The following is a 25,800-nucleotide window of genomic DNA, read 5'->3' as shown; positions in this document are numbered from 1 at the left end:
TTTTTTTTTTTTTTAAATTTTACATGTGAGGGGAGAAAACAAAGTATTTGTTTATTCAACCAAAGATGTGGTTAAGGAGACATATGACAGAAGTCTTTCAATATCCATAAGATTTTGATATAGGTGAAAAGATGAAGACCTAGTCAACTAAACTTGCAGCAGAGATTCAGATGACTTATAAGGAAAAAACGTTTAACTATTAGAGGCAAATTATTACTGAAAGGCTATCTACGTAAGGTTTAGAATACCCTCTGTCGGATACTCTGAAGTGCATGTCGGAAAAGGGGCTGGATATGATGGGTTCTTGAGACCACATTACTCTAAGCAGAAATATCACGTTTGGCTGAAGGGTGACAAATGCTATAATTGTAACATGACACTCACGCCTCTGGCGCTCTGACAGATTAAGCAGAGCCAGCAACACTACAGTAAAGAAAGACCCTTCAGCTACTATTTACAGCCGTAAAACAAAAAAGCAGTAAGGAAAAAAGTGGGCAGTAACATTTCACTATTACTCTTCTCACCAACTGTCAGTTCCCTCAAAACATATTGGCTGTTTCACTTACCCCCATACACACGTTCTTACCCAGACTCATCATGTTCTGTATTAGGAAATAGGATGCCAGCATCTAGCAATCTACAAGGGGAGAATTAGCCAATTTCTCCTCATCTGAACAATTCTCATAAATGTGGAAGCCAGACAGTATTATTTCTTTAGAATAACCCACAGAGAAAATTACATTTATTCTGAAACCTAAAAGGATCGTGACAGAAACTATTTCTCATAAAACTGTTACTACTCATTTGTCCCACCATGTGGAATTAAACTGAAGAGTATCTAAACCGAAATGTGCTTTTTCCTGTTCCTATGCATTACTAACATGCCTCCTCTGGAACAGCAGTTTTGTTCCTTCCAGGACTGATGGAAGGAAAATAGTGAAAGACAAAAAAAAAAAAAAAAAAAAAGGATGAAACAGTCACAACTGATTTCTGAAGTGATGTTTCCACGCAGCAAACATGCATGATTACATTTTCTCTAGATCAAAGCCATATACCCTAGAATTTAGCAAATGTTTGATGATTTTTTTTTTTCTCTGTATTTCTATGTGACAGCCAGAGAAGTCACATTTCATCCTCTAAACTGACTGAGATATTGCTCATGACTGTAAACACAGGTAAGTATAATGAGGCAGTGTAGTCTGAGACCTTTTCCCCGTTTAAACACTAGGCAGAAGTATCAAGAAGAAGTGCCCTTCCTGTGTCAGGGTTTCTATCAGCCTGTTTCAGGAAACAGACCATTCTATTAAAAGAGAATAATTCCTTTTTAGTACTGAAGCTATTTCATTGAGCAGCTACTTGTTCTATACATCTTTATGGAAACTGTAAGAACACAAAAGGAAGTGCTTTGTTTAAATGGAATTCAGTATTCCATATTTATCCAGACATTATGATTTCTATAATTTTAAAGTCCAAGTAGCAGAAAACCTCCAAGCGTTTCTAAGACATCCTGAAGTAGTTCATGTATTAAAAATGACCTCTGTTCACACTGTAGATGTAAATAAACTATCATAAGTGTTCACAAGTACTTTTGGACAGAGCTCACGTATCTAGACTGCAACATTTATCATGCTTACTGTAACACAGGCATTAGACATCCTGTCCTGTAGTAATTATAATTGCCTAATAGAAATAACATTACTACTTATTATACCCTGAATTAAATTTTGCTTTCAAAGTTATTTTACCCCTAATATTCCATTAAAATTTGAAAGAAACTGGAAAAAGATTAATACAATGCTGACATATATTAATTTATTCCTTAACTGGACTGTCCCTTAAGAACATGTTCCATCTAAGCATTATTTTGCAAAATCACTTAATCTAAAGACTGTCCCATTCTTTGCACATTTTTTTTAATGAAGTATACTTAACAAAATTTGATTTTAAACATTCTCAAAGAATGCTTTTTTCTTCCAGTATTGTGGTTCAAATTTCCAGTGCTGCAGTTCTAAGTCTTCTAGTTAATGACTTTATACCATTTCAATCAACTTCTAGGGTCAAAGATGAAAAATAAAAGAAAATACCTGGAATTTGAAACAGTAGTATTAAATGCTACATTTAAGTGTTTGGTTTGATGTACTATCATATACAGCACTTTCAGCTTTAAGTTATCTCCAAACCCATCCATTTTATATTGTAAATCAGAAAACAGGTTAGGGGAAGTATATTAATATTCTTTTCCTGTCATGAGTACAATAAGTAACGTCACCTCGATAGAATTAAACATTAAAAGCAGTATTCAAATAGTAGATACGTAATCAAATCACAGACACACAACGAGTAAATGACAGGCAAACATGTCTGCAAGCATATACCTGTACTCTTGCAGGAGAACTTTGTTTTTTCATCACACAGTCGTATAGTTCCATTACAGCCTTTTTCATCACTACCGTCTTCACAGTCCTTTTCTCCATCACAACGCCACAACTCAGGAACACAGCTCCCGTCAGGACTGCACTCAAATTCCTTCCCATTGCATCTTCCAGGAGAGGGAGTTTCTGAGGAAAATAAGAATTACATTGCAGAGTTTGCTCATATGAGTTTTTTCCATGCCAAGTCTACAGTGACTTAGAAACCCCCTTCCTAACCAAAGCCAAAAGAGTCCTCAGGTGTAATACTCAAAGCTCGTCACTCTAACAGAAGCTTCAGAAAAGTTCTTTTTGACCCTGCTAACTCCCTTCACTGCCCCCACTTGCACCAAAGGCTCAAGGCAAATACCAATTTTATTTTTTTTTTCTGGCACAGCTGTTAGACAAGAATGAATTTGGAGATATAAGGAGGATCAAGGCTGATGGAGCTCATCTACTGCTTGTAAGCCCTGCTTCTCACCCTCAAGCTACACTCCCTCATCCCTCTTCATTCTCATCTTTTTTCCAGCAAGGTCCATCTCTTAGTTCAGAAAACATGAAAGGTCGCACCTCTGCTCTGACACCTGCTGGGCTTGTGCCATCACAGCCCTGTCAGACTAGTAGCTTTTCTGAATTCCACAACAATGAACTTCAGCTCTGCAGATATGGAATCAGTCTTGAATGTTTCAAATCACAGTAATGGTGTGATTTTAATTATTCATCACATGATTAATTCTCTAAATATTGTCTAGTTGATGGCCTTTTCAATTTTATCTTTGCCCTTCTTTTCCCAAACTATTACCACTGTGAGTACTTCTGGTATTTCATAACATATTAATGACAACGACATATACTTTGAAGCAATGATAAATTTACACATTCCTGTTTGTACCAAAAAGCATAACTTGAATAAATTCTTATAGCACTGTCTATAAATATTTATGGTTTATTTTATTAAAAGTTCCCTTGTTTGTTGTTTTTTTTTTTTTCCCCTAAATAATCTCTATTCTCACATTCTATAATAAAGCAAATACAAGTTGCTGGAAATTGCGCATCACGTAGCAGAGCAGGACACAGATGTATGACCTGACAATAACTGTGTAAAACAGTGCTATTTCAGAGACAGTAGTGCAAATCCCAACATAACATGGTATTGTATAAAAAGGTAGGGCAGGACTTGAAGCTCTGAGGAGGACATGAACTGTAAAGACAAGACTTCAGTTCCAGACCAATTACTATGATACATATAAATACTTTTTGTAAATATATAAAAATTAAGGACTTTACTCATGCATTATATTATTCTAATTCACCTATGTGTAGGAGGTCTGCAACTAGATTTAGAATATAAACTGATGAAAAAGGACCAATAAACTGTAGAATTACTTGAGTGGAAAAATCACTATGAGAAAAATATGGGAAAAAAAATAGTCTCTCATTCTTATATGGTTATTCTTTACCCTTTGCTACAAGCATCCTCCACTTCTGTACCCACCCAAATAAAACCTCTGTCATTTAAATGGGACAGTAGTTTGTTAAAATATTTTTATGCTTCAGTAACACTATCGGAAAAAAACCCCAACAAACCGAAAACGTGGCGCTCACTAAAATTAGAGTATTACTGCATAGAAACCCAGAAAATATAAACAGTAACTTAAGGAATGATGCTTACTGTCTCTTTATCTAGGCAGCATGCACCTCTGCAACAGGACAAACATCGCGTTTAGCATAATTCAGTAAAACTACAAAACTTATCTCAGTATAATACCCATTATGTTTTCAAATGCATTCTTCCCTCTACGATACACTTCGGTATTATCATATTACACTTGACATATTTTCCATTCCAACCTTTACCAAGGTTAAAAGCATTTTCTATTTTTCCACTGACTGCAGACAGATCCTCTGTATTTATAATAAAGTATTCCCTGTATGTATAAAGTATTAAAATGTGGGAAGGAAAAAAAGCTAACCTTCCTTGCTGCAGTTTGTTTTGGTTTCATCACTGAAATCTCCACAGTCATTGTCACCATCACACGCCCAATGACTTGGGATACATCTACCATTAAAACATCTGAATTGATCAGCAGAACATGAGTGAATACAGCTTAGTTCATCGCTTCCATCACCACAGTCGTCATCTGTAAATATTAATTTTTAAAATTATTTTGAAGGATTATAAAATAAAAAGTGATGAGGCAAAAAAACATTTCCAAATAGGCAAGAGAAAAAATAATATGCAGTAAATAAAATAATATCTTTACTTGTCACAGGCATAAGGTAAAATTATTTCTAATACAATTAACTCCTTAACTCTGATTCACCAACAGCACTTGGCATTTGCTCTGTCATTTTGGAGTCTAATCTCTGACACTTATTCACAGCTGTTCAATCACAGACACCAACAAACATGAGAAGGCTGTAGATTTTCTTCATTTCTTTAGTTGTGTGTAACTACTCAGGCTTCTAAAACCGGTGCTTTCACTTTATCCTCAGTGATTCATTGAATTAAATTAGACAGTTTAAGCACACACACACACAGAGCTTCATATAAACCAAAATGAAAACCTGATGTCAGGATTTCTTTTCAATAGTATTACAAATGTTCTTTCCATGTACTTGCAACAGTGTAAGGCGGAGAAAGACGGCAGCACATCAATAAAGGTGGAATGTAGTTTCTCATTACTCTAATGTTGTAGTCATTACAACAGTCTTAAAGCAATTCCCATAATTTGATCGTGATCACCAAGGGAGGGAAAAGATAAATATGTTAGGTAAACACTAAAGGGTCTCCTTGCACAGAATTTCAGTAAGCACACTGTGATGATCTGGGGAATCTGTCCATTTATGGCTATGAACACCTGTCAGCCTCATGAAATTACAGTAATATCAAACACTACGGTGGATGAAGAACCAACCCAATGTTATTAGGACTGGCATGACATCATTCTCACATCACAGGCTCGGAAAGAAGATACATTTGAACAGTTATCATTCAAACTACATTATAAAGTTTTCCTAGCTTACCCTTTTGAGGAAATTTATTAACTTGAACTTGTCCTCAAACAACAAAATAATCAGATATTTTCATCACTGGAACTATTTTTTTTTTTTTTAAGTTGAAAATACTTTCATAAGCAATAGCTTAGGTTTTTTTTTTAATCATCACACTTCATTCTACAAAATATACTATTTGTAACTATTATCATATCCCTGCATCATTCCTTATATGAGGCTTCAATATTGCTGCTTTCTAGGTCAGGTCAGTAATTTAAGAATACTGTATTTATTTTCCAACCACTTACAAGCAAAACTGGCAACATCAGTCTGAGTATCAAAGCAATATTTATGCAATATCTACCATATTCATTTACGATATAGAACACTTGATACTTGCCTGAATCACAGAGCCATTTGCTGCTAATGCATCTTCCATTTTTGCATATAAATTGAGTTAGTGGCTCACACGTTGGAAATTCTGTGAAGGTGTTCAAAAAGAAATAAAAACTATTTAATATATGTCCTCTTTAGTAATATCCTTCCACCTTCCTATACACGTAAATGACGCAAGTGTGTTATATCAAACATTTGCACCTGCCAGATACTTAATCTGGAGAGAAGAAAAAGGTGAGACACCAAAAAGAGAGGATAAAAAGGCTTTTAACTGTAAATACTAGTCCAAACCCTATCCTTCCTCAACATGGACCACTGAAATGCATCATGCTGTGTCATATAACATTGTCCTATAGTCCCATCAGACCAGGGCTGTCTTTACCACTAAGCACACTAATGCTTACGACTACGTTATAGCTTGACGACGGATACAAACCATATGTCTTTATCTATACAAAAAAGTTCTCCAAGTGCAATAGCACTGCCAGTAGAAGATAGGAAATGGAAGACTATAAAATGAGAAGGTTAAGTAGCAAGCAAAAGAACAGTCAAGAAATAGTTAGTGTACACAGACATAATAAAATCCAAAATGAAAGTCAGTATTTACAATAATTTCTTCCAAGTGTTCCAGTAAAAGCAGTGGAAAACAGACAATATCATTCATAGAGACTTCTCTATATTACACACAGAGATTTGCTTTTATAATTGTCTAACATGCTTCTGCACAGAACAACTTGGAATTTTTTCAGACTTCTTGCTCTTCTAAAAGCAATGACACTGCTAGGTATGTGCATTCGTATCACTAACACGTTAAAAAGTGCTTGCACCCATCTGGTCTGGAAAATACAAGATCTGCTTTACAAAACCTGACAATTTGTATGAAACAATCTGAAAGTCTAACGATTCAAAAGGAATAAAGAGGAGCCCAAATTCTCTTTACAGACCAGCAAGAGAATAAGACTTCTCAGCAAGTGACACCTAATGTAAACCAAGGATGACAACGTGAACAATCTGCCTGAACGGCTACTTAAAGGCAAGTCTGCCCATCACGGAAGGATTTCAGGTTGGAAGTTCCTACACAGTACATCTTAAATGCAACAGAAAGTACTGTCCAGAATGGTGTACAGTCCTGTCAGCCACACCAAAACTGCCCAAGAAAGATTAGGACAAATCTTCAAGTGTATTCCTCTTTAGGCTACTCTAGCTACAGTAGGTTCCTCTAGTGTTGTTACAACTGAGACAACAAAGCCAGACTTCACAAACATTTTTATAATTAGGCCATGTAACTAGTATAGAAGAGTTTTTCTAATCTTTTAAAGCATGTCACATCAATGTAAAATTTCTTTAGGAGAAGAATTGAAATAGTCATTGAAGTCAATAAATTTCTGACTTGGGTTTGCTGTCTCTTGATGCCTCTGGTGCAGAAAGTATTTTAAAGTTAATTCACAAGTCTTTGTTTTTTTAAAAATAGAAGCTCAGGGAAAGTTCTGACTCAAAAAAAAAAAAAAAAAAAGTCACACATGAAGCACCAAGCCAGCTGCATTAATAGTAAAAATTTAGAGATTACCAAGAACATTGTAAGACTGAAGTGATTATTCTGCTTCAACACAGAAAAGGGTGGGAAGAAAAGCTAACACTGATGACAACACTTTGTCAATTTCTCCTTGAAATTTGTGGGTTTTTTTGTTAATAAGAAAAAAAAAGCTGTTTTTCTTGGGGGAACACATTACAGTTTCAACAAAAATCTGTTCTGAGACAAGTAATGGAGTTGGGCAACTATGATGGTACTTAGCTACAATATATGCCTTATGTGCTCCAAGCAAAGCTGAAAGCAATTTTAGATTTGCTTTGTAGCTGTTCAATACTATTTCCACAAATTTAACTCATATATTCAATGTAATTTTCCATACATGAATGCCTTCATGACTATTTTCTTTACATTCTTCTGTCTACCCAAGACCTGTATAGACAGAAATTTCGTAAGAAAGGGATGCACATCCTGTAGCTGATTTTCAGCCATCCCTGTGCTGACTGCCCTACAGACAGGGAAAGCAAGAAAAGTGCCTCCTGAGCTCATATTGAAGTGTCTCCAGTGTAGACACCAAACTCCTTTCTCTCTGCCACCCAGCTGCCTTGTGAAAGCTCCGGCTCTTTGATACTTCTGACAAGGAACTGATAAACGGACACAAAAAATGACCACAAGTTTTGTTTCCTTTATGAAAGCAGTAGGAAAAGAAGGAGGGTCTCTTTCCAAATTTTCTTCAGGAATGTCAAGCTTCTTGATAAATCTGGTGGTATCTTAAGAAAAAGTGTATACGTTATGATACTGGCTCAACCCAACTATCTACCAATATCTGTATGCTTAAGGTATTGAATCAATAGGAGACAAAAATTATTCATAGCTGACGACTATGCAGTTAAAAAAAAAATCAATGATTTGTGACAGTAACAAAAAGAAAACCATTATTTTACTTTCAATATAAACACTTGCAAATTTAAGAAGAACTTTAAACTGCTTCATAGAAGAACATATACATCACTAAACAGAATAGCTAAATAAATGCCATTAGCATTCCCATCAAATTATAAGGCATCAAATTATAAGGCAGAATGAAACATGAAATATTTGACACATTTGCACAAGCACAGCGCTTGAGGATAAAGAAACAAGATTCTAAAACATCAAACATATGTGAAGTTTGGCCAAACTGAAAAGCAGCAGGTTAAATAAATGCTGATTAAATCATCTGAATAAATACTCCAGATCAGCTGACAGGATATCAAACAAAACACACGGGAAGAAATGACAAAGATGACATTAACATCTGGGTATTGATAAAATGTCTGAGAACACGGGGTACAGCAAGTCAGATAAACTATGATAGTACTGTACCATTACACAGAATGTTACCATTTTAGAGACTGCAAAATACAATGAGTCCACTGGGATCACCTATTCTACTCTGGACACAACAGATTTGAAGCATAACAGTTACAAGCCTACCTTAGTAATAATCTAATTTTTACTCACATAATGATTTTATTTTTATTTAGATTGTATGAAATATGTCACCTGTTTTGAAATTAACTGATCAGATATCAATTATTGTCGATATAAAATTATCTTTATCACTATTAAAAGAAGAAAAAGGAACAAGTAATAAGAGAAAGCAAGTCAATATTTCCAGGAAGCATAACAACATTTATATGTAAAAATTCTGAAAAATCTTGAATGCAGTCACAGAAGGAGATGCTGTGAATTACATATGGATAAGTAACAAGGTAAACTCAACTAATGACTACTAGCTGGTTGCCAGTTATGAATAATTCAAAACTAAACAAATTTAAGGGATTACAGATGAACAGAATTTAGTGATTGGATGTTACATGTTGCCTACGATAGATTTTCTGGTAATGGAGGTCCTGGAGATTTACGTCTATGGAACACAGGGCATCATGATGTCAGCCTATGACTGTCATTTATGCATTTACTTTCTATTCTTTTCTTACTCTCTGCTGCAAGTGCTTCACAGGTATTGAGCTTTTTGCAGAACTGTCATCAGTACTAGAACTCTAATAACTCTACTGAAAAAGTTTACAGCACTAAAACATTTCCAAAAAATCAAAGAGGTAATATTTTATCAACTACATCACTTTCACAGTTGATTTGGATTAAGAACCCGTATGATTTTGTAACAGTGAATCAAGTTAGAATGTCAGCTATATCTGAGAAAAATACAGGTCTAACTACTAAGTATCCTAACAAGTGGACTTTAGATGATTTTTTTTTTTTGTGCACAACCTGTCACTTCATGTTTATGTGGTTGATGATATTGAAACCGTCAGTGTTCTTTCTTGAAAACTCATTTCAGAAACACATCCTATTATATTGTGACACTTACTAATTCATATTAGTAAGTCAAATATCATCACAAATATTACCTTGTAAACAGGGAACACCCTGATACAATATTTTGCAGACAGCTCATTGACCCTTTTGCACTCAGACCCACAGCAGTTACCTGTGACCTGCCAAACAGATGAAGGCAGTCATGCTGACTTATAAAAACCTTAATTGCTTGGAAGCAGCTGATTAGGGAGAGTGCACCACTCTTTGCAATATCTTGGTGAAGCAGCAATCAGTAAAGCTGCTGAAACTCTCTCATGATATAACCAAGCAAGACTTATTTTTTCTGCAAATTACAACATCAAAATCTGGTTTTATTGACAACTAGAATGTGCTGAGGGGGCCCAGTTGAAGAGGTATGCGGTCGAGATAAAGATCAATTTTTGAGGGTGACAGTGCATGATAACGGGCTGTAAATTAGGAAAGTATTGATTGATCTGCATATTTGATATTTTAGTTAAAAACTCATTAATAGCAAACGAAGCCTTTGCTTTAGGTTTATTTATTAATCAAAGAAATGATATTTGACATTTCAGAAAGAATATTATAAGTTCTTATAAAAAAAGAAAAGGCCCCTCATACCTTCTCTATCCATCAGTTCAAGTGAAGAGAGATCCTTACATGTTTAATTTTTTAGAGAATAATTTGACTTTATTCCCCAAAAATAAAATTTACTTACCACAGGATGTCATTTCATCGGTTTCATCTCCACAGTCATCTTCCCTGTCACACAGCCACGATGTTGGAATACAGCGTCCATTGCCACAAGAAAACTGGTCAACCTGACACGTTCTTGCTGTCAAGACAAAACACTCCAAAAATGCAAGGGAAATGGACTAAATCTGTTAGGACTCTTGGTGCATGTCTGTATGCAGAAGGTGCAAGTCTGGAGGGCATCTCCTGGCCTCTGCACATTTTACTTGATATGACCAAACATCATTCACCTTCTTTGATTTCAGAGAAAATTGAGGTCAGCTGCAGGACTGTGTTCTACCTCTGTTATGTAGAATTCTTAGTGATTTTTTCAGTGTATGAGGACAAAGTTTCATATGGATCATACGAAACTAGGTGATGGAAGAGCATTAATCTTTGATAAAATAGCAGAGCTAGAGTTGAAGTAAACAAAAATCTGGGCATAAAAATGTCTAACTTACAATTTGTTAATATTCTGATTGTATTTCATATCATAAACAATGATCTAGTGACATTCATATTTACACAGGGAAATGGTAATACAGCATGCACATGATATGCCTGGCCTCAGTGTTCTCAGAACCTTTGCCTTTGCAAATATGCAACTGTAATGCTCCATTAAAGGAAATAATGTCCGTCTGCCTTCTGAAGAAATAAAGATAACCAAAAGAAATCAAGCTACATAACTACATTAATTACTTTGAAAGCTGATGAACAGTAAAACTTCAGTAAAAATCTAGCATATAAAACTGACTTTAGGATTTTGTTTATTCACAATGTCCGCCCATAACTACAGTGCCAGTGATAGTGACACAGATTTTTATTCCAAATTTAAGCTTTTAGAGTTCACCTACATATGTTTCCACACTTAAAAAAACCCCACTGATACATTGGAAACCCCAACAATCAAATGAATATTTCTTCATTTGGTATTCTCAATTACCATTTTGCCTTTTCTTCGTAGAAATAGCCAAAAATACAATAGAAGAATGTTAGTTTAACATATCTCAAAGAAGTATTTTTTTAAACATGAATAGTGTTTGCCACTGCAGGAACAAAAGGGAAAACAAGAATACAAAATTCAACCCATAGCCAACTGACACAGGGATGAAACATATGGTCTTCAAATCAGACTCGTACCTACAGGCAAACAGTTGAATATCAAAAGATATCAAGATGTATTACAACCCACAATAATATGGTAGACACTATAGGTCTGAATTTGTGCTAGAGTGCTTGTAGCCAAACTCCAGGAGTAAAAACCACAATCAGTTATTATACATATGAAAAATTAAACAAAGAAAAATTAATTCAGGGAATATTTTAATACACACTGTATGCTGTCTACCACTGCTTTTCAGTTTAAAACAGTCATCAGCTTATCGATGCCTGTTATTTTGTATATCAAATATTTAATGAATGCCTAGTGTACTCTACGGACAAGCACTAAACATCACTTCCCTACAAGCAAAGGACAGATTTGGAACTCCTTGAGTTACTGCAGTGGAATCAGCAAACAATCTTCATGTATCCACTACAGAGTTAATAACTTACAAATGAAAACAATTTCAAGGTACCAAAGGGAAAGTGAATAACTAATTATGCTTTTGTCAGCATAAAATAAAATTCACTAGTGACATGGCACTCATCACAGCATGTTAACAAACAAAATTGGAACTGCCAAAAAAGATTTAGCAGGACAAGTTTGTACCTAAGCAGTGCTTTGACAGTCAACCCATATGGATAGATTAAGTGCTGAATTACTTTGGAAAGCACAGTCAAGCATAAGGATTAAGTAAAATATAATTTGTATTCCAGCCTCAGTGGCATCAAAATCTGAATTAATTTTAAAAGTCCATGATCAGATTACTAGTTCAGTTCAGTCCGGAGCAGTCTTGATCTGTTTATGGAACTGGAGTTAGAGAACTTATATGCACAACCAAGTAAAATTTTTACCTGCACAGGTTTTATTTGATTCATCTTCATTATTACCACAGTCATTAGCTCCATCACAAAGCCACCTCTTGGGAATGCAGCGATTATTTTGGCACTTAAACTGATCATCAGGACAACTATGATTGACTGGGGAGGAAAAAAAAAAAAAAAAAAAGAAGAGCTTTTTTCCTAAGAAAACAATCAAGGAAAATCAGCTGAAAATAATACATTAAATAGTATTCCCTGGTGATGTAGTTAGTATGGTTATCCTGTATATGCAATCAATCACCATGATATAAAAAACTGTTTGGCAAACGAGTCAATTAAAAAAATATTGCAGTACTTCAACATAAACTAAACACTACAGAGTAAAGATTCTCCTGTCATACTAGCGTCAGTATGGAGATACTCTCCTATTAACTACTAAGTGATAAAAGGTAGCAGCATTTTTCACTGTTGCTATTTCCTTAAAGATGTCCTCGATCACATCTTATCAATGTGATGAAGTTTGCAAACTGAGGTTCACGGAAACAAAAGAAACACCAAAGGGAACAGATGCAAGTTGCTAAATGCATATCCAAGATATTATACTACAGTGAGCAAGGATTTGGGCAGGTTATAACATGATTCTAAAATATGCACATTACTGTCAATGGCCACATACAGATCTGCTGTTTACTTACCATGAAATTGTAGGTGTCAAAATGTGAAATATGCAACATGGTGTAAAACTGACAAAAAAATTTGGGATTCAGGAGTGAATAAAGTATCTCACAAACACGTTTTTTCTAGCTACCAAGTATCATGGAAAGGGTGAAGACTGATCAACACAAGGTATGTAAATACTAGTGGCCTGCATTTGCAGGTGCAGTAAGTATATACTTTCTGCTTCTTTTATGCTAATAACAAGATCTATCATTAGCAGATCTTCCTCATCTTGATCTACACAAGAGCAGTAAAATATACACAGTTTCAAACGCTGGGTTAAGAATAATCTCAAATTATTTTCACCTACTCAGCCATCCAGTCTCTTTTCTAAAGTTAAACATATATCTGGAAACAAACTGCATTTAAAATGAAAAGATGTCTTGCAGGCTTATCCTTGACATTTCAGTACCTCTTATCTTTGACCTTTCTACCTATTCTTCCTATTGAAAACAACACAGAGCGAGATATCGATAGCAGATGAACCCTTCATGAGTGTTTTGTGTGGAGGGTGCAAGAACACTGGAAGTAAAGATGAATTAATATTCTGAGCAGAAAGGTATTCCAAGTCTCATAATGCTGATGAAGCAACCTAACTTGCAATGTGACTGGGGAACAAAATTGTTATCATCCATGTAATAACATTAAAAATCGAATACTTTTTTTTAAAATCTGACTTTAATACTAGACATAGATAATGTTTTAAATAGTAGCTAAGCTTTTGCTCATATACATTTACTAACATGTGTGTATTCTATTCGTAATTGCAAATATTTCAGACTTACTAAAAAAGAACTATTGAAGTTACCATAGCAACTGCTGAAAAGAGATTAATGTTGTTATACTGGCCACCTAAACTATGTATCACAGAGATTTGGGACTAGATTATGGTTTCATTTATATCTGTATAAATCCTCTGAGAATTACAAGCTTTGATCAATGAATTGGTCTACGTTACACTAATTTAAATGAGAATCAAGTCAACTCTGCCAGAAGGTTTTCCTTCTTACTGTCTATTAGTTGAGCTCCTTATTTAAGTGTAAGAACTCCTGGTATTAAAATTTAATGTTAGTAAACCCTACAATGCAGAATTTGAGAAATGTTTTGAAAAGAATTAGGATTGAAATCAGTCATGACTACTACATGGAGCTATCAAAATACATGAAAGCAGGAAAAAATGAAACTGGCTATGTAACAGCCATACAGAAAAGGACTGAGGCATTACAGAGGATCACAAGCTCAGTATGCATCAGCAACATCAGGCCAGAGTGAAGCAGGCAAGATTTACCCAAGGATGTACATACAGGACTATCAACCCTCCCAAACAGATTCCCTTAACCTAACCAGCTTTGCAAAAGCCTCAGCAGAGGTACATCCATCCAGTTTTGGATATCCAACCCCTAGGATCACTTGGCAAAGTTCAGAAAAGAGCAGTGAAATCTAAAAAAACCCTATAATCTACCGGGAAAAAAAAAAAAAAAAAAAGATAACAGATTAGAGTTGTTTTGTCTCAAAGAGATAAGAATGAGAGACTACGATAAGAGCTTTCAGACGCGTAGAACAGCGCTGCACAGTACAAGAGTGTATCAGTTCTTCATGCCTACGATTGATAGGGAAAAAAAAAAACATATTTTCAATTCAGCAAAGGAAATTTGGTTTAGAAAAAAAATCTAATGATAGAAATAGGAAGCATTGTGACAAACTGAGTAAGGAAAGGAATTTTCACTGTTGGAACTCTAATTTTATAGCAGGCTATCTAAGAGTCTTCCAGGAATGACACAGATATATAATTGGTAAGTTTTCTATTATTTTTCATTTCAACAGTGGGACTCCTCTGCAGCAGAAAAATACAGATCTAGTAAAACTATATATTTAAAGTCAAAATACATCTAATTTAAAACTGGAAGTGTGGGGGGGCTGTTTATGTTGTTTTCGGTTTGGGTTTTTTGGTGGGGGGTTTTGTGGTGATATGTTTTTGGGTTTGTTTTTTTTTTTTTTTTTTAAGAAATACATTACAGAATCACAAAAATGTTTATGCTTGGAACGATCTTGTACAGATCACCTGGTCTAATACCCTGCTCAAGCAGGGCCATGTAGAGCAGGTTTCCCAGGACTGTGTCCATATAAATTTTGAGTATGTCCATAGATCAAAACTCCATAACCTCTCTGGGCAACCTATTCCAGTGTCCAACTATGCTCACAGTAAAAAATGTATTCTCCTGTTCAGGTAAAATTTCATCCTTTTCCGTTTGTGTCCATTACCTCTTGTCCTGCCAGTGGTCACTACTAAGAAGAGCCTGGCTCCCTCTTCTTCATTCCCTCCCATCAGGTTTATACACATTGGTAAGATCCCTCCCAAGCCTTCCCTTCGCCCCAGACTGAACAACCCCAGCTCTCTCAACTTCTGGGACAGATGTGCCATTCCCTTAATCATCTTAGTGATGCCTTCCTGGACTTGCTCCAGTAAATGCTTATCTTTCTCAAACTGGGAGCTCAGAACGAGACACAGTCAGTCCTCCAGACATGAACTGATCAAGGATGAGTAGAGGGGAAGGATCCCCTCCCTCAACCTGATGGTAATACTCTTCCTAAAGGAGCCCAGGATGCTCCTGGCCTTCACTGCCATGAGGTGCATTGCTGGCTAATGGTCAGTTTGTTGCTCACCAGGATCCCAAGGTCCTTGGCTGCAGAACTGCTTTCTAGGTGTATGTCACCCAGCATATACTGATGCCTGGAGTTATTTCTCCTCAGATCCATTTCTCCTTGTTGAATGCCACCCTATTCCTCTCCGTTTCATTCTCCAGCCTGTCAAGTTCCCTTTGAAGGGCAGCACACTCGTCTGGTGCATGAGCCACTCTTCCCAACTTTGTACCACCTGCAAACTTGCCGAGCATGCACTCTGCCCCAGTCACTGATGAAGAGGTTACTGGCCCCAGCATTAACCCCTGGGGTACACTGCTGGTGATTTAGCTCCCACTGGACATAGTGACACTTACCACAAGCCCTGAGGCCTGGCCACTCAGTTCCCAATCTACCCCATTGTCCATATGCCTAACCCATCCTTCGTCAGCTTGTTCATGAGGGTGTTATGTCAGGCAGTGTCAAAAGCCTTACTATACTTTAGGTAAGCAATATCCACCGCTTTTCCATCACCCACCAAGCTAGTCACATCACTGTAGAAGACTACGAGGTTGGCCAAGCACGAGTTCCCCTTCATCAACCCATGCTGACTGCTCCCAAACACTCCCTTGTCCTTTGTGTCCTTGGAAATGGTTATCAGGACTAATTGCTCCATCCCTTTCCTAGAGGTTGAGGTGAGGCTGGCCCTGCTTTGTGAAGGTTGGATTAGAGATATCCTGCAGCCCCTTCCAACTTGAACTATACTGTGACCCACGTAAAAAACTGCAAAGTGAGAAACAAAGTAAAACCCCCCAACATTTAAATAATCAGAAATGATAATGTCAAAACCAAAAGATGACTGCTCTTGTACTATGCTACAAAACGAGTACACAACCATCATTTGAAAGGACTACTATTATTATATGCAGGAAAAGAAAATGAAAGATTTACACGACTATCATTTCTGTTTGCTTCCCCTCAGACTTCGATTATTTTGTTTCCAGTTTTTAAAATAAAGTAGGAATTACGGGTTAAAAACGTAAAAGCATACATACAGCAAATTTCAGAATGCTCATCACTGCCATCCAAACAGTCGTCATCCCCATCACAGCGCCAGCGATCCTGGATACAGCGCTTATTGTTACACTGAAACTGTTCAGCTTTGCACAACTGTGGTAGCACTTCTCCATGTTTAACTAGGAAAAATATATAAGAAGCACATCTATTTTATCAGCTTGGTACGTACAGAATGCAATATTACTTCAGCATAAATAGATAAAAATTCCTGTTGCCACTCTTCAGAACATTTTTTTAGTACACTTTGCACATTTGAGGTAATTCCACCTGAAGCCTGTAGCAGCATGCCTATCTGAGTGTATGGTTGAGGTAATATATTTTTAATAGATGGAGGAACTCGGAACAGAATGGCACTCAAACTGTTTTTTAAATTGGTGCTTAGATGATAGCATAAAAATATCAGTTTAAAATATTGCAGTGCCTCATCAACAATGAAAAGAAAATATTCTTACAGACACAGACCAAATTCTGGTGCACGTTAAAGGGCTACAAAATGATTACTGAAAAGCTGCTTCTTGTATCCAAGCAACAACTCAAACACCTGCATTATGCACTGGTACAGACTCAGCAAAGAAGAAAGGATAAAATTCTGCTGAGGTAGAATTAAGTAGCAAGCTACAGGCTTATTGATAAATCCAGACAGATCCGTTTCTCAACATAAGGTTCAGAATGCTTAATGTGTAAATACCACACATCACTCTATGACCCTATGAGGAACACCAAAGTCCTTGGAAAGAGCCGGGCAATGAAGTGAGTTGGGGAAAAAGCAGGAAACCTGCTTCATTCCAATCTGAAAGTGTCTAATCTCTCTTCCTAATGCTTACATTCCATCTTACCAGTGAGAAGTCCACCTTCCAGTATTTTCTGCTAAAAAGAAAAATAGTTTTCTTTAGCAACAGTGATGGCTCTGCTAGCCATGCATTTGGGTCAAATTCAAGGTAATTGCAAGCTCAATAATGTTCATCATGTTATGAAACAATCCTTATTCTTTACTCATCTCTACTAGGCTTATTGCTGGAGACCTATGCAAAGTTTTACACACTACACTTCAAGAAATTGATCAACAAATTTAAAAAAAAAAAAAAGAATTTTGAGTAAGTTACAAATATCAGATCTAAACATTTAAAAAAAATCTGTATTTTCAGATGAATTATAATTTTTAATTGAAAGGTCACATTTTATCATTAACTCAATTTTTGTTTTTTCAATAAAGATATCCAAAGGATGCAAAAATAAGAAAACGAAATTTGCACAGTCTGTGTCAGGATCTATTATAAAGAAATATATCTGCTTGATATGTTTTATAAACAGTTTCAGCATGAACATTTTTATACCAGATTTCAAGTTAAGATACATAGTCCATAATCTGAAACCAGTTTATATAGATTTAATATAATAATTATATAGATTAACTTCTGGAATTTCTGATATCCTTTAAAAGATGTCAGTGAAATATTTAACTGCTTCATCATCTCAGACATTCTGAAATATTTTCCAATGCATTTTATCCTCAAATAGGTGTACTTAATATTTTATCTTTTTTGAAAAGAATCTTTATTTAATAAGCTGTCTTCAATTATAATCTTTATACAAGGAATATTTCTTTGTCTTATAGGAGCACAAAAAAACCTCTAGGATACCACACTTTCTTGTTTTATTTTCAGACTTGACTTGATCCCTTAACAGTAATATCAGCTCAGATATTCTTTAAAAATCTTACTCATGCAGGTTGTACTGTTTTCCTCCAAAAGTTGATTATCAGCACAGGCACAAACTCTGCCTCCAGGAATGGCTAAACAAAGAGTGCTGCAGCCTCCGTTATTAACACGACATGCATTATCACCTGTGAAAATAGAAAAGCAACTTTAAAACTAACAGCCATGCTAGAACTAAAAGAATTTATTTTTTTTAGAATACAAAACACATGAAGAAATTTTTACTATTATTTTCCTCTTATTTTAGGGACACATTATTCTCAGAGATTAGTTACTACAGGTTATAGTATTTCAGTAATTTTAGTTACAGGTTGCAATAACCTGTAAGAAAAAACAAACAAAAAACTACACCATCACTTTACAACATTCTAGCTCCCTTTTTTTATGAGGGTAACGAATACTACAAAATATTTAATATGACGCAGCTACATTCACGTGTTAGTTTTAAGAAAGCAAACAGTATATAAAGGAAAGTTCCAAAGTATATTGGCATTTGGATGTTAAAACAATGTTACTACAAATGCAAAGAAGAAAGAAAGAAAACAAAAATTAGAAGTACGGTGAGATCTATGGCAGATAGAGTACAAAGCGGATATTCCATTACTCTTTTCTGAACACACCTGCGATTTCTCTGCCTTCTTCTTCTGTGTTATTGTTCCTTCCCAAAAGCTCTACACTTCTCACATGAAAATACTAGCAGCTGTTAGGTATTTTAATTATCTACCAAGGACTGCTGCATCCTTACCACCTCATTCCTTAGGCAAGAAGACTTAAAGCTAAAGCCCGTTGAAGCAAATGTTACAATTTCTGTTTGTGTCACTTAGTCATGACCTAATTGCTTAGATATGCACTGCTGAGGACTTTCAACTTCTCATGATCAAAGCTCTATAAATTTCAAGTGTTAGTGACAACTGACTATGACCAGGCAAGCTATAAAACTTCATGTCTGCAAAACTTTAAGTTAGAACTACTTTTTTTTCACCTTCCCATCCCAGTTAAAAGCAGGTGTTACTTCCACTGATTCTCCTTCACAGGTGTACAAAACATTCATCAACCTCCTGAGTTAAAACAAACACCTCACAGTTCCCTCTCCTCAAAGCACTACCACTTCTCATTTACAAAGATAATATAACATTAAGTTCTCACAGAGTTAGCAGCGAACACTGCAGAGCCATACCTGCATGAGCAGGAAAATGTTTTCAAATTATCAAATGGTCATCAGATAACCAGCAAATAATTCAAGATTTTGAAAATTTCCAATTTGTAAGAAGTACCTCAATATGTCTTACAATAGAGACCTTAAGCATTCCATAATTATTCCTAGACTTTTTTCTGAACCAGCCAACATAATTTCTTAGAAGCAAATGTGTCTACAGCCCACTGAAACCCCACTGAACTTTCAAATAAATTTGTGTAAAATAAATAATAGAGAATTCTGGGGGAAGCTGCTGTGGTATTTGTACTTTCAGTGACAAGGGTGGGAAGCAAGAACATAGCTGTATAAATGGGGAAAACAGGAAGTCTCTATGAAATGCGAGGTTGTATTTTAGCTGGAGCAGTTCCAACTTAGACTGGGCACTTAAAAATACTTTACTGGGTCTTGACTTTATATTTTAGACAATGACCTAAAACTCTGTACAAAAATCAACTCCATTATTATGTCTGTGCTCACCAAAACCCAAATAATATCAACAAAACATTAAAAGAATAAGGGATGTATTTGCATCTATATCTTGGAAAACCTCAGGGACAACACCACCTCAGAAACTGTCCACATCTTTACAGGGCCACCCATTATTCAAATCAAAGAATGTCAGTTAGACAGAGATTTAAGAAGATAGAAGAAGCTGCCAAAACAAACCAAAAATACAGTCTTCAAAAGTGAATCCAAAATTATAGAGCACAAGTCAAGGAAATAACGCAGTGATTTAATTAAAGAATGTATATGACTGTCAGATCACTAAAAAAAGAATAAAAGGCTACTCAAGACAAATAGAGAAAATACTTTGAGAACCCATGGTGATCCTGAAGACCAATACAAGCTTAAAAGAATTAAAGCCAAAATTAAAACACGAGATCAAAGTCAACTGGTCTGTATTGAAGATGAAAAGTTCCTACTTAACCTCATAGTTGGGATGACAAACTACAGCACAGTAGGTTACTTGCTAAGTAAGTGATAAAAGAGAGGATGACAAGGAAAATACAAGTACCAAGAGTTAAAGAAACAAGATCTTAGATAAAAAGGTCGATAAAATGAGCATCAAGGAAGTCTTCAACCTGAAGGTGCAATGCAACTTTCAGTCCCATCAGTCTTGCTGAAGAGACTCCTAGGCTAAATTGTCTCCTGAAATGCAGTACAATAAACACGTTATGTGTCTTTATTGAGTAAGCTCTGGAATTCATTTAGCTAACAAGTATTTATGAAATTAAATTTCCTCGGCTGCTGTTTGTAACAGCTATTTCATACGGATGTTCTTAAACTACTTCCCCAAAACCCCTACTTTCAAAGCTATTATTATATTTTTCATGTTTTGCCAGCTTTTAAAAACAGTTGCCGCCCTGCCACTTCCATATGATTCAATTAGGCTGATTCCATCTTAATTTGCTAAAAAATTAGGTCAGAGCTATATCAACAATGTACTTGCATCTCAGTCATCATTCTCAAAAAAGAAAAAAAATAAGGAACAATATACATTTGTTTAATCTTCTCATTTAAATGATACACTGAAATATTAATTGCTGGTTAGCAATTATTGTACTTCTATGTACCTTTCCACAAACCTAACCTCAAGTACGGCTAAAGTTGTGTAAGCCTACTTTTAGGATGATACTACACATACGAAGAGCAACAGCCTGGGGCTCAAGCAGCTCTTCTTTGCAATTTGGAGTTAAAATATCCACTGATTGCAAAAGAGGCTATTTTAACTCCTGTAAATGGACTTACACACGAATGGCAATACCCCCTTTCATAGCAGTGGAAATACCCACAGGCATTGGCAGGTTGATATGCTGACTGTAGATCCAATGCCCATGATTACTATGATTCCCCCCACACCTCCCTGTTTTTTTAAGGTATTCCTGATGCAGAGAGACCCAAAGACTGCCTAAGAAAGTAAGATGAATTTTAATCTCTGAAAGCAAGAAGAAAACCCATTCCTCTGCAAGAGGATCACGCCTCATGACATATAAAGACAGCAAAAAATAACTCTTCTTAAGGATATAGCAAAACAAGCTTTATGTTGTACCCACAGTACTAAGCAAAGCGGGATTGGCACAGTCAAGTATCCTGTAAAAGACCTCCTAATAAAAATGCCAGTCTCAATTCAACTATGCCAAAATGAATTGACATGGTTTCTGCTTGTGCAGACAGTGACAATAACAGCAGCATCCAAATAGTAACCTCAAAATATCAGAGCCAAATGTTTCTAATGTACGTGCGCATAAGCTGTAAAAGATAACTCATACCATTAAATGAGCTACTATGGTTTTCTCTGTACCACAACTCAGTCTTGATATTGCTCTTTTAGAAGAAATACACAACAAACAAAAAAAAGGAAAAAAAAAATTAGCATCACTTTCTTTAAAATAACTGTCTAGGCTCCTTTGGGAACAATACAAGATCAACATCACTAAGGATGACAAAAAGGGAAGATCCTAAAGGCTTCAGTTAGCTTACAAAATTCCAATTGCAATTTGAAGCAAAGAATACATTAATAAGTCAAATTCTCTTTCTCAAGATTTAAGCTCATTCAGCTAAAAATGTCTGTGAGGTAATATTTTAGTCCTCTAACTCTAGTGTTAGCTTATTTGGAAGCTAACAGCAATGCTACTGATTTTTAAATTTCCCTTTTTTCTAACAACAAAGCAACTTTCTTAGTACCAGATAAAGCAGAAGTACTCAGTAATTGAAGCAATCGCCTCAGCCTGCTTAACAGACACAGTTCAAAATATCCTGGCCAACTTGAGGGTAAATTTGGGGGCAGATTTTGTCTTTAAAAAAACCCCAAACCCAACAAAACCCCAAACGCACCATGTTTTTACATGACTCTGGAAGTAAGAGAGTCCCTGAGAAGCATCTGCGAGAAGAGACACAGCTACAGTGACCTTGCCATAGCACAGTACTACACATACTGTGGTTTGGTATAGGTATTAAAAATTTAGGTGTTACAATATCAGAAAGAAGGAACTTTCAGCATTGTCTCTATACTCGTAAAACCAATTAGAAGTTGGCTGCCTGGACCTCAGCACTCCATAATCAAGTATTAATCTCAATGGCTTTCCCTAAGAAAGCCTAGCTGGACATATGAAAACGCTGTTCAGCAGGGAAGGAAGGACTTCATATTAACCTGCTGTGAAGAAAATAACTAAGCTTTTCAGTAGGGCCTCAGATGGCTCCAGGAGATATTATAAAAAGTTTTTTTCCCCAAGGAAAAACAAACTGAAAGATGTACTTTTAGACAGAGGATAAGTCCTTTTCTCCAAAGAATATTTACATACCCAAGTCTTCAAATATAGTAAATTTTAACATGGAACATAAAGCCCCCTATACATGCAGATATTACATGCCAAATATTTTGCCTATACACATATGCACTTCCTATTTGATACTTTAGCATCATTTTGAAAACTAAACTATTTTTTCTGTTTGTAAATCACCAGTTGTTTTTTGCTGGATGGAAAATACACTGGTAAGACTAGACAGAAAAAAAAAAAAGTATGGTATATAAAACCTCTAAGATAAATCTATGCAAAATATTTAGCCAGTATATATAGAAAGAATATTCACTGTATATTTATATATTCATATGCGTCATTTTTGTATACTGAGAAATGTATATATACACACATTTGACATACAGATATATGTCTGTAACAAATATAAAGGCTAAATATTTTCTCTGTTTATCTATGAGTGTTAAATATTTTTTCTAATGTTTTGATTCTGTCCACTCCGTAGTAGTGTTATCAGTTGCTCTCTAAGCCATTCATTGACTAGTAATGACAGAGACACAGTCAACTCTTCCAAGTGCTCAGAACAAGCATGAAGAAGACACTGCACCCACATCCAGATCTACAGGCGATGATGCTGTGAAAATTAAATTGGGCTTTATGCACGGGGACAAAGTACTCGTAATGGGTCCTGTAAATTATTATTTTTTTTTCTTCCCAATAAATTGTTTTAACAAGCACTTTTTAACATTGTATCTCTACTAAGCAGCATTTCGATAGATGGTGAAATTAACTTTGCTGGTTCATCTACAAAATCAAATGTAGCAGGACTGCCAACATCTCAGTGTGTCTGGTTTGCTATAGGATCTGGTGAACTGGAAACATTCTACATGTCAGAAATTATGATCTACAGAGATTTAAGAGATCTATAGACATTAATATATAAAATTATCATCTTTTAAACAGTATTTTATTTATACTAATTCCTGATGTTCACTCTCACATTTGGTAGCGGGCATTAATCAGACATGTTTTCATTAAAGAGAGCAAACATTCAACAACTCAACTGAACACTGCATGCAGTAAATGGATTTCAAAGTTTTCTTCAGTAAAACACATTTATAAGTTTACCTATATAGTAACAACCGCATTTTCTAAACTCCAGCCATGCAAATCTATGGCTTTTATCTCATTTCTGTACTGATAGAAGTAGCAACAACTATGGATTTTTCCACTACTCCCGAAGGCCACTTAGATTCTGTGTAACAGCACCACATACTTTCAGGAGATTAAGTCATACAGGCCTGATGTAGACCAAGATGGGGGAGAAAATTACAAATAGGAAAAGACAGAGAGGATCTATGATCTTATTTAAGAAAAGGTAAATGCATCTTATGTCTATAAGCCAATGTGTATACGTTATCTATTCTATTTTATGTTTTCACAGTGTCTCTGACACACAAAAAAAAAACGGCAATAAAGGCAGTATAAATACACTGAAGAAATTCAGACAGGTGTAATACCACGATTCACTTTTTAGTAAATATGAGATGATCGATATCAACATCAATGGATCGAAACATTGGAAAGTATTTTTCTCATCCCACAAGTTATGTTCTTTTTTCCTGTTGTTCACCCAGTCACTTCAACACTCTAGGAGACTGTAAGGGAGAATATCCTTTTAGAACAGACCTTTGGAGAAATTGTATGTTATAAATACCTTGCTGTTTACGTGGATCATAAATCTGGAGCCCAAATAAAGGCGGTCTCTCACTTCTTAACAGTGTCACATTCCTCGTAACCAGATCCAACTGGAAAATGGACCCATTCATGTAATCTGTCCAGTAAATATAATTTCCATGATGTGATAGTCCAAAAGGATGATTCAGATCTTTTCCATTGTAGACTACCTGCAATTAGGTAGGTGAGCATTAGCAAGGTTAAAATAAATATTAATTTTTCTTAGCATCCACTGCAGAGAACATCATATGAAACAGGAAAACTGAGATAAATACTGGGCCCAAACATAAGGACTTAATGCAATAAAGTAAAATAAAAAGTGAAAAGCCATTCTATGCACCAGCATCAAACTCTAATTTTGAAACTTTGTATAAATTCCTTTTAAGTGTCCCCTGTCAGATAACACAGAGGAATGTACGTAACCACACAATCATTATGTTCAGCAAGCATCTACCTCCTTCCCTAGCAAGGAAGCATGGTTCTTCATATAACTTTGAGTTATCTGTCAAATATATCAAATATCTGCTTCTTTTGAAGCAAAGAATGGAATATATGGGTTGCCTGTTGTCGTTAAAAGTGCGAAGTAAGTGCAGAGATTGCTTATTTATTTCCGTGAACTTTCTCTCCCTGGTTTGGATTGTGACAACTTTAAAAAACAAAACAACACAACTAAAAAAACCTGCCACAGTTCACTCACAAAATAAGACAAACTTTCTTCCATGCACCTTACACTTCTTTTTTAAGTCTTACATAAAATTACAAATTATATCCCAATTCTTGTCTTTATTTTACTGGCCACAGAAATATCCTAAAACCATGTCAGAGTCTGTAGCTCCAGTCTCAGGACTCCTTCAGAAGAACTGTAACTACCACTACGCAAGAGCTGTCTGATAATGAGGAACAGTTTAAAGATATTTTCAATCCCTGTATGACAAAACCAAAACTTTAAAAAGAGTCTAAACTTACCATCAAGTAAATTACAGTAATTAGAATTATTTACTTTAAAAAGACATAGAAAACTGCAGAATTCTAAATCATCTACTTGTGGGAGCCCTGCCTGTATACTTCATCGCAGCAGCTGCAGTTTGGAATGACTAAGAGTTCCAGTCCTCTGTCTGCTGGGGTCCTTGCTTGAACTAATGCCCAACAGTGTGTGTCT

General features: G+C 35.7%; 1 protein-coding gene across 1 annotated transcript in view; it reads right to left on the bottom strand.

Moving 5' to 3' along the window:
- Positions 1-25,800, bottom strand: part of LRP1B (LDL receptor related protein 1B) — a 370,405-nt gene that overhangs the window by 254,847 nt on the left and 89,758 nt on the right. The window contains exons 11-18 of the mRNA XM_074910092.1: positions 24,622-24,811; positions 18,458-18,580; positions 16,716-16,856; positions 12,358-12,483; positions 10,388-10,504; positions 5,806-5,886; positions 4,382-4,549; positions 2,376-2,558 (exon numbers count right to left, since the gene is read on the bottom strand). Of these exons, the coding sequence (XP_074766193.1) occupies positions 2,376-2,558; positions 4,382-4,549; positions 5,806-5,886; positions 10,388-10,504; positions 12,358-12,483; positions 16,716-16,856; positions 18,458-18,580; positions 24,622-24,811 (1,129 nt within the window). The remainder of the gene's footprint in view (positions 1-2,375; positions 2,559-4,381; positions 4,550-5,805; positions 5,887-10,387; positions 10,505-12,357; positions 12,484-16,715; positions 16,857-18,457; positions 18,581-24,621; positions 24,812-25,800) is intronic.

Source organism: Athene noctua, chromosome 7 (assembly GCF_965140245.1).
Source record: "Athene noctua chromosome 7, bAthNoc1.hap1.1, whole genome shotgun sequence".
Lineage (NCBI taxonomy): Eukaryota > Metazoa > Chordata > Aves > Strigiformes > Strigidae > Athene > Athene noctua.
This window is presented reverse-complemented; position numbering and strand designations above follow the sequence as displayed.